General features: G+C 38.8%; 1 protein-coding gene across 1 annotated transcript in view; it reads right to left on the bottom strand.

Moving 5' to 3' along the window:
- Window positions 1-13457, bottom strand: part of LOC122985392 (voltage-dependent calcium channel subunit alpha-2/delta-4-like) — an 85259-nt gene that overhangs the window by 3390 nt on the left and 68412 nt on the right. The window contains exons 32-39 of the mRNA XM_044356005.1: window positions 6867-6937; window positions 5015-5090; window positions 4602-4654; window positions 3951-4006; window positions 3185-3205; window positions 2920-3037; window positions 1724-1839; window positions 187-269 (exon numbers count right to left, since the gene is read on the bottom strand). Of these exons, the coding sequence (XP_044211940.1) occupies window positions 187-269; window positions 1724-1839; window positions 2920-3037; window positions 3185-3205; window positions 3951-4006; window positions 4602-4654; window positions 5015-5090; window positions 6867-6937 (594 nt within the window). The remainder of the gene's footprint in view (window positions 1-186; window positions 270-1723; window positions 1840-2919; window positions 3038-3184; window positions 3206-3950; window positions 4007-4601; window positions 4655-5014; window positions 5091-6866; window positions 6938-13457) is intronic.

Genomic DNA, 13457 nt, shown 5'->3' with positions numbered 1-13457 from the left:
TTATGCAGCTGTAGGCCTAGACTGCTGGGGGACTTCTCTCTCCTCTCTCCTCCTCCTTTTGGTTATAATTAAATGATTTTATCAGATTTCATTGATTAACCATGAGCCTCCTGTTCTCAGACATTGATATATATACACGTCCTGAGTGTGTGTGTGTGTGTGTGTGTTGGCGGTCTCAGCACTGACCTTGGGATGGTAGGCGTGGCAGGACTCAGGACGCCGCCGCACCTTCTGGGATTTCATCCTGTTGCACTTCACTGTGGCGTTATGTTCACTGCCGTTAAGGAAAACAGAGCGCTCGCCGCTGGAGACGATAACTGGATATTGTTTGGATAATGTTTTTGATACCGAACGTCAAAGTTGTTAAATGTTTAAACAGAAGCAGGATGTTTCTACAGGTTTTAATACAACATAGAGTAAAAATTTAATGCCAAAGTATGAAAATATGATGGAAAACCAGCAGGGATGATATGACCTAGAATTATTTATTACAACACGTTCTTTCATTCCTTCCCAGCAGTGTATAACAATAACTGCTGATGATATAATTCATCAAATTAATGAGACTTGGACCCTCGTTGGAAGCTCATTAGACAAACAGATAAACTCAGTGGTCAAATGGAGCCTTTTTCCAGCTGAGGCCTTTATCTGAGTCCAAGTCCTTTATTTTTTATCATTTAATGATTCTGAGAGGGTTATACACGCTTTCATCTCGTCCTGACTTGACTGCTGTAATGCTCTTTATATTGATGTTAACCAGGCCTTCATCTCACGCCTACAGCTGGTCCAGAGGAAGATTAAAGCACTGGCTCTCTGTATGTTTTAAGATTGATTTTAAGACTTTATTATTTGCCTACAAGTCATTAAATGGGTTAGCTCCAACCTCCAACCTCTCTGACCCTTTACAACCGCAAGTCCCATCAAGGTCACTCAGGTTTGGCCCCCAAAGTCTGGAATGAGTTGCGTCTGCATGTTGACTTTTTAAATCCCGTCTTAAAACACATTTTTATTTCTTTTTACTCCGTATGAGAATCACATTGTGTTTGTCTTTTTGTCTGTTAAATTGGTCTTTGTGCTTTTATTGTGTTGTTTTATGGCTTTTGTTATTTTGATTGTAAAGCACTTTGGTCAACTTGTTGTTTTTAAAATGTGCTTTATAATTAAATTTGAGTTGAGTTGAGACCCAGATAAGTGGCAGGAAATGGATGAATGGATTAACCTACTGTCTCGCTGTAGTTTATAGATGTAAAACGTCTCCTGACAGCCGCAAACACATAAAAAAAACCTTCCAACTAATGTTACTGTCTACGGCAGGAAAGACAAAATATTCAAGATTTTGCACATGAGATTTATATCTTTTTAATACCTAGAAGGCTTTTTTTTCCAGGTAACTCCATTCAATGCTTTTTAAAGACTTTTCAAGACCTTCAGATACTTTATATTTAAGTTTTAGGTCATATCAGGAACTATCTGACCTAACAATAAGATTATAACTGCTTTTAGTACTTAATACTGTCAGATTGGTGCTACAAAACATTTTTTGACCACTATAAAAAAAAGGTTTTGAAGTTTAAAACCCTTTCAAGAGACAAACAGACTTAACTGTGCTTCATGAGTGACTCTCCGGGCTGCAGTGACTAGAACACGACCCTGAACTGTACCGATCCGTATCAGCATCAGACCAGATAAAGAGTTGGTTGTTTTCCAGTAAATAAAAGGATATATTTGATCTCTTTGGGGTCCAGCAGAATGGGTCCGTACTGACGAGAACAGTCGCAGTCGGCCTGAGTCACAACCAGAACCAGATTACTGTCAGGAATCTGCTGCACCACGAACATCCTGAAACACAACAACAATCCATCAATCATCAATGAACTGTATCACACACATAACACTCACTACTGATCAAAATACACATGAACAGTTCAACAATAACCTGTCGACTAACCCGCCGTGTCTAACAGCACAATATAATGAGCTCATATGAACATGAATAGCTTATAATGTCCCAGGAGATAAATATACACACAGTACAAACATAACATCATCAGTCCATGTCAGTTAAAACACTGTATTTACTTTATATCCTGCATATAGAGTAAAATATGAGTGATATTTCTCCTCCTATTCAAGCTGTAGAAATATATTCAGAAGACAACAAAATTATCAAAATGGTATTGATTTAGAGCTTCATCTAAATCTGTAACATGAACTTTTGTGTTGTAAATGAGGAAAACAAGAGAATTAAATGAATTTTGTTTTCCATCTTGTTCAGCTTATAATATAAATAATATTCACAGATTCTGTTATCTTCACCCACACACATCCGTCTCTCCCACATTCAATATGTAATCTTATCTGTATCTTATGTGCTTCTTCCTGTTTTTCTTTCTTGTAGTCATTAGTCAAGTTGATAAAAACAGTACAGGTCAAAAGTTTAGACACATTCTCATTCAAGTGAATGAGTATTTGTATATAACACATCCTTTGGCTCTATTCTAACTGTTAAACTGAGAAATAAGTGACTCATTGCCATCTGTATATGAACCAAAATGCTCAATAAAACTTCCACCCCAGATCCGTATATCTATCTATATATATATACACACAGCACTGTGAAAAAGGTTTTAGGTGCTCTAGATGTTTCTTATCTACAATACAACACAATCAGGGAGGCATAGGGAGGTTTACTCAACTTTGTATGAAGTTATCTGATCAATAAAAACTATTCATGGCTTTATTTTGAAACATCCTCACTTTACTTTTACTGCCTAAATCCTTTGTCCAGTTCTCACTTCTTCAAGGAGATGTTTGATGGTTAAGACTTGGTTTTAGGGTTCAGGTTAGTGGCAAAGGAATGTAGTGTGTGTGTGTGTGTGTGTGTGTGTGTGTGTGTGTGTGTGTGTGTGTTTGTCGTACTTCTGGCAGCGTCCACACTTGATGAGGCTGTTGGCTTCTCTGACAGACGAGTCGTACATGAAACCGGGATACGCCGTGTCGCAGGGCAGCAACGCCTCTATCTTCTTCTGCTTATGAGCTGAGACACACACACACACACACACACACACACACACACACACACACACACACATGCGTTATTAAAACCTGCAGGAACTAAAACTCATTTTCATCTGATCTCATTCAGTAAAGAGAAAATGAACATGGAGATGTTTGGTGGACTCACATGTGTGGTAGCCAGCCTTGGCTGAACGGATGAAGATGGATCACAGAGGATGAAGAACAGAACGAGGTGATGACGGTGAAGATGGGGATGAAGATGATGATGTCATCATTTTGAAGACAGATGTTTGTAAATGAGACAGAAGGCAGTGATGACATGAGTGATGGAGAAAACAAACACAACACCTGTCTGTCTGTCTGTTCACAGCTGTTCTGGCTTTTATGTTTTGTATCTTATTTTGAAGGCTGCTGGTGTTCTCTGGGATCTTATTTTGAAGGCTGCTGCTGTTCTCTTGGATCTTATTTTGAAGGCTGCTGCTGTTCTCTTGGATCTTATTTTGAAGGCTGTTGCTGTTCTCTGGGATCTTATTTTGAAGGCTGCTGCTGTTCTCTGGGATCTTAGTTTGAAGGCTGCTGCTGGGATTTTTCAGTAAATGTATCACGTCAGGTTGTTGTAAAGTTTGTTTACTATGTGTGATGTGAATTCAGGCTCTGCAGAACTGTTTTATCATGAGGAAGGAGTCTGCACATGTCCTCAATGACATGTTTAAATAAAATCTCAAACTGCTGAAATATGATGATATGACACCAAAACATCAAAACACAAAAGCAAAAAGAAAAACCAGCAGAGGATTGAGGATGAATACATGACTCAGTGCTTTACTTGGCAGAAAAATTCAAATTTCCTCACAAGCATAAATGTTCTGACTGAGTGGTTTGACCTTCACACTTGTGCAGCGAGCAGATGATCTGATCTAAACTCGTCTTACCGTCCACAAAGTAATCAGAGTGCCAGAGACCACAGAAGTTAAAGTCCAGCAAGAACCTGAACGGGAGAAACAAACAGAACGAACTTGAATGAAATTTCTTCATTTTCTGCAGTGACACAGAGAGTCGGGGTTTCTGGCACAACTTCACCTACTTCCACAGAGAAGGGAAAGAAATCTAAAGAGCTCAAAACTCCAGCAACACTTGTAGTATGTAGAATAAATTTAATGCTGTTAGTCATCATAAAACACATTACAAACTACATTGAAATAGAATAGGTTTGGTATGAAACAAAAAGGTAAAAAAATATAAAATACAACCAATCTTAGTAGATGCCCCGTTGGCTGATATGTCTGTGGATTTACATGATTGGTTGTTTTTTATATGTTTTTACCTTTTTCTAATGTGTTTTATTATGACTCTGTTTAAGGCCACAAGCCAAAATCTGTTGGTCTAACAATAAAGTTGATATATTTAAAGTATTTTACAAGTGTTGCTGTTGGAGTTTTGACCTCTTTGTTTTCTGAAATCTGTCTTCTTGTTCCTTCAGTACAGTTTTTTTTTTCCTATCTTGCCGACAAGCTCACAAAAGTCAAGACAAGATAAACAGAATCACATTATTTCCTTCAGATAAATGAGCCGCGGATACTTACATCAGCGCGTTGGAGAAGAACCATCTTATTAACGCCGCGATGCCGTAGAACGGCTGCAGGAGGAAAAACAGAGCAGTGAAAATAATGAGAACTGAATCATTGAGACTGAATCTTTTTTTCTTCATGAGTAGAGAAAAACATCTTATACAAGCTGCTTAAACACGTACAATTAAGATTAATTACGCACTTAATGAGTCACTGAGGGACACCAGAGTATTGAGCTTTATTTATCTGTTGTAAATTATTTTATAAGAATGTGTTTGAAACTCTGAAAGCTGACTTTTTTTGTGTAAATGGATTTTAGTTTTAGTTTTTATACCTGTAAACTCACTATTTTGCTGTTTCGCACCAGTTAAACAAACACACATAAAGCAGTGAAGTGTAACGTGTTGATCTGCAGTGATGAGACTCACGCTGAGCAGAGGTCGAGCGCTGTTGGCGTGATGATGACTGTTCTTACACATCGCCTGGTAGTCGAACAACGACACTCTATAAACAAACAAGCAAACAAACATTCAGATTAACTTCGGTAACATCTCGTAAGTTTAAATACAATAATAATTATGATGCTGAATTTCTTACAGATGTTTTCAGTTGACACATTCATCCAGAATATAAAGTGAGTCCATAAAGTCTGGTGATTTTCTATGTTTTTCTTTTTGTCAACAAATCTCATGTTTGGATCCAAACCAACAATGAACTGATCTACTTCCTGATATATCTTATTCCTTCTGTTGTTGTTGTTGTCCAGAAACTATTAAAAACATGTCACTGAGCCACACCGCTGCGCTGGGTGACATGATCCTTCATCATGAAGAGTTTAGTCATGTTAGTTTGTTTAGAAACGGCTCCAAACACTAATAACAGCGTTAAGTTTTCACTCTCTGGAGAGTAGTTCTTTGTAAGGCAGACGCCACTGAGCATGTGCAGGAACACGGTTCTGTTTACAGCTTCACTAGCTTGTTGCGCTACGTATCACAACCTCTTGACTTTGCTCTATTTTATAAATTTCTCAAAGAACTTCGCTGACATCTGTCGTACACAGAACTACTCTCCTGAGAGTTACGATCTCATCGCTGTTATCAGTCTTTGGAACCGTTCCTGAACAAAATAACGTGACCCAAAAATATAGAAAATCACCAGACATATCCTTTAAGACTCATCATTTTAGCCAAGCTTTTGATTCATGTTGTTTTTTTTTGTGCTTGTTTTCTGTATGTAAAGTGTTTGTTGGTCAAATGTTTAAAACCAACAGAAAACCAACCAGAGAAAAAAAATGATAGAAAAGTGACTGTAACAGACAAAAATAAAACTATTTCATCATTATATTAAAATTTAAGGGACTCAAAGGCAGCTGTATAAAGGTTCGAGTCTATAGCCGGGATTTAAAAGTGGTGATCGATGAGGAAGATCTGACAGTGAAGAGCATAGAGCATCTGTTATAAGAGCATAAACAGAGTATGTGCATCATTAACTCTGCACATCATCAGGTTGACAGAGCAGAGACTGGACACACAAACTGCTGTCTGACACATAGCAGTGTCCTTCATACGACCACCAGATGGCATCAACGTGTTTCAAACCCTCAAACACACACTGTGACAAAATTTGTCAAGTCTGTCTTAAAACAACAGCCAGGTGTCCAAATGAACACTTAAAAGAGAATTTGCTGGCTGTAATAATTGCTCCTGATCATACTGACCATTGAGAGATTCCTTCATGATGCAGTTTCAAAGTAAGAGATGGAGGATATAATCCACAGCTCTTCAAATAAATTCGCTCTTTGTGTTTTTATCACTTCACTGCAGCTCATTAAAGAAACACTGTCCAGGGAACAAAAGGGAAGGATATCTCTCAGACTGGCATTATAACTCAGATATATAACTCAGACAGCTGAAGCTTCATATTAGCTTCAGATAAACTTTTAAATACATTTTTGCAGTTTGTCTCCCATCACTTCCATTGTAAGGTCATTATAAAGGGATCTTCTAATGGTCAGCATGAACAGGAGGAATGATTACAGCAAGAAAAACATGTTTCAATGTTCATTTGGGCTCCTGACTGTTGAAATAAGACACTTGAAATATGTGAGTGTGAGCAGATTCAAATCAAGTGTTTTTTTGGGTTTTTTTTTTTGATGACACTGCTCTTGAGAAAACTGATTATTACTGATTACCTAACAAGCTTTCTAAACAGCAAACCTAAAAAAAGTACTTTTGTCAGATGTCAGTTTGAACTTCTAGAGCAGAGAACATTAAATCATACTTTTTGAACATTCCCATCTTTATCAGCGACGCCATGACGGAGCCGTCCACCGCGCCGAAGAAACGACCAATCTGGAAAAGACAAGATGAAGGTGGATATTTGTTATTCCAGTCCAGCGACATAATCACAGCACAGCGTCATCTGTCAATCAGCGGCGATGGACGTATCTGTCCGGTTGACAGTCGCAGCAGCGCTTGTCATGTCAGTGAAAGAAGCTTCTGAAAGGAAACATATTCTGCACATTTCCAGCTTTATATTTATATTCTGGGCCTTTACTGGAATATGTTTTTTATGGTGTCTTAAATAAAGCTTTCACAAATCAGACACTGTGTTTTAATGAGTCTCTAGAGTCTCCAGGTTAATCTAGTCCAGATTTGACAGGTTTAAGTACAGTGGTTTCTGATCTAGACCTGGTCTAATGTGGTCTGGATGTGAAAAAAGAAGTGATATCCCACTTTTTTTTGCATTTTCACAAATACAATAAAGGTTTTGCACAAATCTGAAACTGTGTTTTTAAGATACTTTAGCCTCTCCATGGTCATCCACAGTCTCAATGTTCGTTTGGGCTCCTGACTGCTGGTTTAAGACAAACTTTGAAAAATTGTGAATCTGTTGCTTAATGTCTGCAGGAAACATGTTTCCTGAAAGTCTCTTCTGGTCTTCCGCCCACAGAAAAGATGTTACATTAGAGGTGTAACATTAGAAAAACAACGTTTTGACTTAAAGAGAAAGTAAAAAGTGTGGCGTCGCAGTAAAAATACCAGGAAGTTGCAGGATGAATAAAACAGATGATGTGAAGTTAATTGTAATTTTAAGTCAGTGTGTGTGTGTATGTATTCCTCACGTTGTGGGGACAAAAAGCAAATCCCCTTAACGTAAATCATTAGTTTTAGGGTGAAAACTTTAAAGTTTAAAGTTGAGGTTAGTTTATGGTTATATTAAGGTTTGGATAAGTCTCCAGGAAATGAATATAAGTCGATATAATGTCCTCTGAAGTGATGGAAACATGACTGCGTGTGTGTGTGCGTGTGTGTGCTCAGTGTCCTCTCTGGCCCTCAGCAGCAGCAACAGTCTCTGAATTATTCAGATCGTTTTGTCTCAGCAGCTTTGTTCAGGTTTACAAGCTGCTCTCTGGCCACACTTTGTCTCCGTCTGGACGGGATTTTCCCAGCAGCCTCGGAGGACTCGCAGGTTGCTGAGCGTTAGCAGTTGGACGCTGTTCACACTTAACACTTGACCTTCTGTTTACCTGTCAGCAGAAGGAGCAGCAGCAGCAGCAGCAGCAGAGGCTAAACAAGCTGCAATAAACAAAAAATAAGAGCACTAAAAGTGTGAGAGTCAAACTGCTGCCAGGAGCAACGAGCAGGGAGAGACACACAGGTTCAGCTCTGCTTACAATCTCTGAAAGGCTTCGACCAGAGCGGGGTCATTATATTCAGAGATACACTAACAGCCTGACACTCAGTCGAGCTAAGAAATGGAAAAACAAAACAAATGGAAATGTCTGTCTGAACAACAGATGGAAATATCTCACCAACAACTGGATGGACGGAGATTTAGCTCTGATAGTTACGATCATAAGAAGATCAATCTTAATGACGTTGATAATCCCCAACAAATTAGCATGCTACACCAACATGCTACAGTAAATGCTATCATGGTAAACTTGTTAAAGAGGACATATTCTGCACATTTCCAGGTGTATATTTATATTCTGGGGCTCTACCGGAATATCTTTGCATGATTTCCAGTTAAAAGCTCCTTATTTATCTTCTACTGGTCCTTTATGCAGCCCCTCAGTTCAGCCTCTGTCTGAAACAGGCCGTTTTAGCTCCTGTCTCTTTAAGGCCCCGCCCTCCTGATGAGCCCACTCTGTTCTGATTGGTCAGCTTCAGGAAGCTTCCTCCGGCTCCGGAAGCTACGTAAACAAACTATAGTAGCAGGATTTCTCTACTTTTTCTTGTTCTTTACTCGAAATGTCAACTTCTCAAATACATCCGTACATGTTGGAGCTGAATCAGATCTGAAATATGAGAGTGGACAACACATAGAAACACCTTAGCAACCACCTCAGCAACCACCTTAGCAAACAAGGCTACAGACGGACGGCTGTTTATGAGCATGCGTGACGAGCCGACGTCAGCTCGTCAGCAAGGTAGAAAAATACGTCGCAAGTGAAGCGTTCAGAGCAGGTTGAAGCCCTGACTTTTGACTTACAGGCAGCATTTCTACATACGTTCAACTCAGGTTTTGAAACCATATTTAGTCACAAAAAGCATAACGTTACTATACCAACAACCAATATGTCAACATGTGGGACTGATGGAAACAATGAAGGGTTGAACCTGACAAACTGAGTCTGAGATGTCCAATAATCCCAACATAGCTAGCTAACATGCTAAATACTAACATACCAAAATGCCAACCATTACATAACATGACATTACATAACATGACATTTAACATGATGTTAGCATTTATTATGCTAACATTTGTTGTCAAGATGTACAGTCAACACATGCATATTGTAAACATGTTAGCAAGCTTACATTACCAGCTCAAAGCACAAGTGCAGCGCGAGTTTATCTTAAAAAGTTGAAAGTTTAATAGTGGCAATGTTATTTATATAGCACATTTCATTACAAGTAAGCTGAATGTGCTTTACATTGAAAAGGAAAATATAAAAATACGGGCATAGATATGAGAACATAGCATGAAGCATATCACACAGCAATTAAAAACCCAAAAACATCAACCCAATCAAATAGAAACCTCTGCCCTATCACACAGCCGCACATGTAAGCAGCTGTACAAGAAACAAGTGCTACTACACAGGGATACACACACACACACACACACACACACACACGCACCCAGTAATTAACTATAAGCCTGGGAGAAAAGGAGAGGTTTGAGTGAGTACAGTTGTGATGGACTGCAGGTCAGCAGGACCACAGTAACTGAAGGTAAAGCTGGAAGACGTCCACCTGATGACCTGAGATGACCTGATGGGAGACTGAGGAGCCAGAACCATTAAAGTAAGCGCTTTATAGACTATTAGCAGGATTTGGAAGGTGGTTCTGTGTTGTACCGGGAGCCAATTGCCAAGTGATTTCAGTTCCGCAGTAATATGTTGAAATTTTAATGTTCTCGTAAGGACTCTAAGCTGCTGCATTTTGAATGAGCTGGAGCCGTCCCACTGACAGTTTGAGTAATCCTGCAAATAGAGCGTTACAGTAGTCTAACCTGCTAGAGATGAATGCATGAACCAGTTTTCTCAGTCAGTTTGAGATATAAATGCTCTTTAGTTTTGATAATGATAATGTAATTTTCAAAATTGAGATCAGTATTGAAAATAATGCCGATGTTAAACTGACTGAGTCTGAGATGCCCCCAAAATCATCAGCACACCATTAAAACTATTGACTGAACTCCTGTCAGCCTCAGGTGCTTCAAGATAAATCCTAACATGGAGATTATTAACATCCTGCAGGCATTTTAGCATAATTAAAGCACAGCTGAGCCGAAGTACAGTGGTGGAAGAAGTACTCAGACCCTTTAATTATGTAAAACCACCAATACAGAGGAAGTACACAGATCCTACTGCAGTAAAAGTACATAAGTATTATGAGCTTGATGTACTTAAAGTATTGCAGTAAAAGTACATAAGTATTATGAGCTTGATGTAGTTAAAGTATTGCAGTAAAAGTACATAAGTATTATGAGCTTGATGTAGTTAAAGTATTGCAGTAAAAGTACATAAGTATTATGAGCTTGATGTAGTTAAAGTATTGCAGTAAAAGTACATAAGTATTATGAGCTTGATGTAGTTAAAGTATTGCAGTAAAAGTAGTGGTTTGGTCCCTCTGACTGATATATTATTATATATGACATCATTAGATTATTAATAGTGAAGCATCAGTGTTAGAGCAGCATGTTACTGTTGTAGCTGCTGGAGGTGGAGCTAGTTTACACTACTTTATATACAGTTAGCTAGTTTAGTCCAGTGGTTCCCAACCTAGGGGTCGGGCCCCTCCAAAGGGTCAGCAGATAAATCTGAGGGGTGGTGAGATGATTAATGGGAGAGGAAAGAAGAAAAAACAAAGTTCTGATACACAAATCTGTTTTCAGTTTTTGGACTTTTTCTCTAATCTTTGATTTTTGCTGAAATATTGGATCATTTGAACATTTATTGAAATGAAAGCATGTGAGAAGTTTAGAGGGAAAAATCACTATTTGGTGGAGCTGTTAACAACTCATAGACATGTGAAATGTGACCCCGACTACACACTGCTTTTTGTAAGACGTCAAAAGCCAAAAAGGTTGGAAACCACTGGTTTCATCTTTAACAACGTGTTGTATTTTAAAAGCTTGTTATATTATCCATTGTGTCAAATCTTCATCTGAAAAGTAACTAAAGTTGTCAAATAAATGTAGTGGAGTAGAAAGTACAATATTTCCCTCTGAAATGTAGAAAGTAGCATCACATGGAAATACTCAAGTAAAGTACAAATACCTCTAAATTGTAAATTAAATACAGTACTTAGTTACTTTCCACCACTAATCTGTCCACCATGTCCTAAAATGACCAGCATACAGAGGATAAAACCGTTTAATTTTGTAAACAACAATGTCTTTTCTCTGGGAAAACTTTATTTTCAGACTTTTTACTCCACTAGTGGCAAAAACCTGAGAACAGTGAAGTTGTCTCTCCATCCACTAGTGTCATTTTTTTACTGTGTAATGAACATCGCAGCCTCACATGGCTGCTAGTGTCTCTACATCCTGTAAGTTTAGTTAATTTCAGGACATTATTATCCATGTTCATCACTCTAACCTGTTTACAGCCCTGAGGATGAACAACGGACTCCTGCAGCAGCATCATTGATCAAACAGACGTTTCCTCTGCACACAGCAACCGATAACGAGCCCTGTGTTTTGCTTGGTCACTCTGCACACTACACTTTCCCTCCCCGTCTGACCCATTTCTTTTAGTCAACACTGACTTGATTTCTCTGCTGATTAAATATTTACCATGCCTCGCAACGCACCACTAGCTGCAACTTCACACCACAGCGGCGTTAACACCGGCGAGGATTCTGGGTGTTTCCGCGCAAACTTCCTGTAAAGTCCAGAGCTCAGCAAAACCGCCGGAGGAAGCACTTCATCATATCTGCTTAGTAAGGCCAGTGGGAACGCAGCAGACATGCAAATAATGAAAAATGAGCTTCTACAGTAAATGATTCCTGGTTTAGAGTCACTCTACAGCACAGTTTACTGCTGCTGTTTCCTCTTCTCATCAGAGTTTTTCCACAAGAAATTCTCCTCATGCTGTGAGATTTCTTAGTTTTACAATGAAAAGTCAATTAAATACAGACTTTCAGGTGACATAGTGCTCCCCTCTGGCAGCCATATTTGTAGTCCCTTCTGTTTCAGTTCATTTTCTTGAGCAGACATGTACATTTATGGGCTGTTTTTTTTTTTCTCCTGGGGAAAAACTTACCATTAAAGGCAAAGAAGGCAACTGCCTGGGGCCCCAATTACAAGGGCCCCGAACAGCTATAGATTTATTATGATGTTTAGATATGAAACATATTGAATTATGTTATTATTATAACTCATTATACACCAAAATTACTTACAAATGACGCCCAAAGCACTGAAAAAATATATGCAACTGTACACTTGCTACCACATTTACCTGACAGATACTGGTTATGTTTGCAGATTCTACTCATAAATATACCAATTACAATATGATGCATTATTATTGATGAAACTATCCAGCATTATATAACATTAAAAGCTCCATCCTGAAGAGACTTAAAGTAAATTTAAGTGCATTATGCTGATGATACGTCTCTTTCACTCTTCACTACTCAGTAAAAAATTGAAAGTAGGACTTTTACTGTGTTGTATTAATAATTTAACTTAAGAAAAAGCTTTGAGTACTTCTTCTACCACTGGCAATACCAACATTCCCAGTTAGTGAAAGGGTGAAAATAAAGCGAGAGTTTGCCAAAGGCCTCCAAATCACTAAATCCGCCCCCCTGGTGTAGATCAGCTTTTGAGCTGTTATCTGACCACAGCAGAGCCAACAGCAGCACCATGCATGGTCACTAAACATGTCCTGTAACACAAACTTCACAAGTCTGACCCCCATATCCTGCCCTCGTGTTATGTTCTGAACTAAACAACATGCTGGAGCTCTAGAGTGACTTAAATGGACTTGAACGTCTCAGCGGAGGAGATGATTTGGGGTAAGAAATGAGTGTGGTTGCTCAGCTGAGTGTGTGAGTGTGTGTGTGTGTGTTTAGGGTACCGTGGCGAACTCAGGATTAATCCTCGGTAATATGGCTCTTAACAGGCCGAGTTAATCCAGAGCTAACGAGCAGCTGTCAGGCGGACAGCAGGCTCGCAGTCTGCTCGTCTCTACACACATGAAAACAAATTTCATCTGCAATGTTTGGAGGCCTGTTTCCACCAGGAAGAGTTGATGTTAATATGTTCAGTGAGACTGTAAAAATGTTCAGATAGATCATCATGAAGCAATGAGTCAGATTTTGGATTTAAGTAAAAAAAAATATGAGA

The sequence above is a fragment of the Thunnus albacares genome, chromosome 7 (assembly GCF_914725855.1).
Source record: "Thunnus albacares chromosome 7, fThuAlb1.1, whole genome shotgun sequence".
NCBI classification, from domain to species: Eukaryota; Metazoa; Chordata; class Actinopteri; order Scombriformes; family Scombridae; genus Thunnus; species Thunnus albacares.
This window is presented reverse-complemented; position numbering and strand designations above follow the sequence as displayed.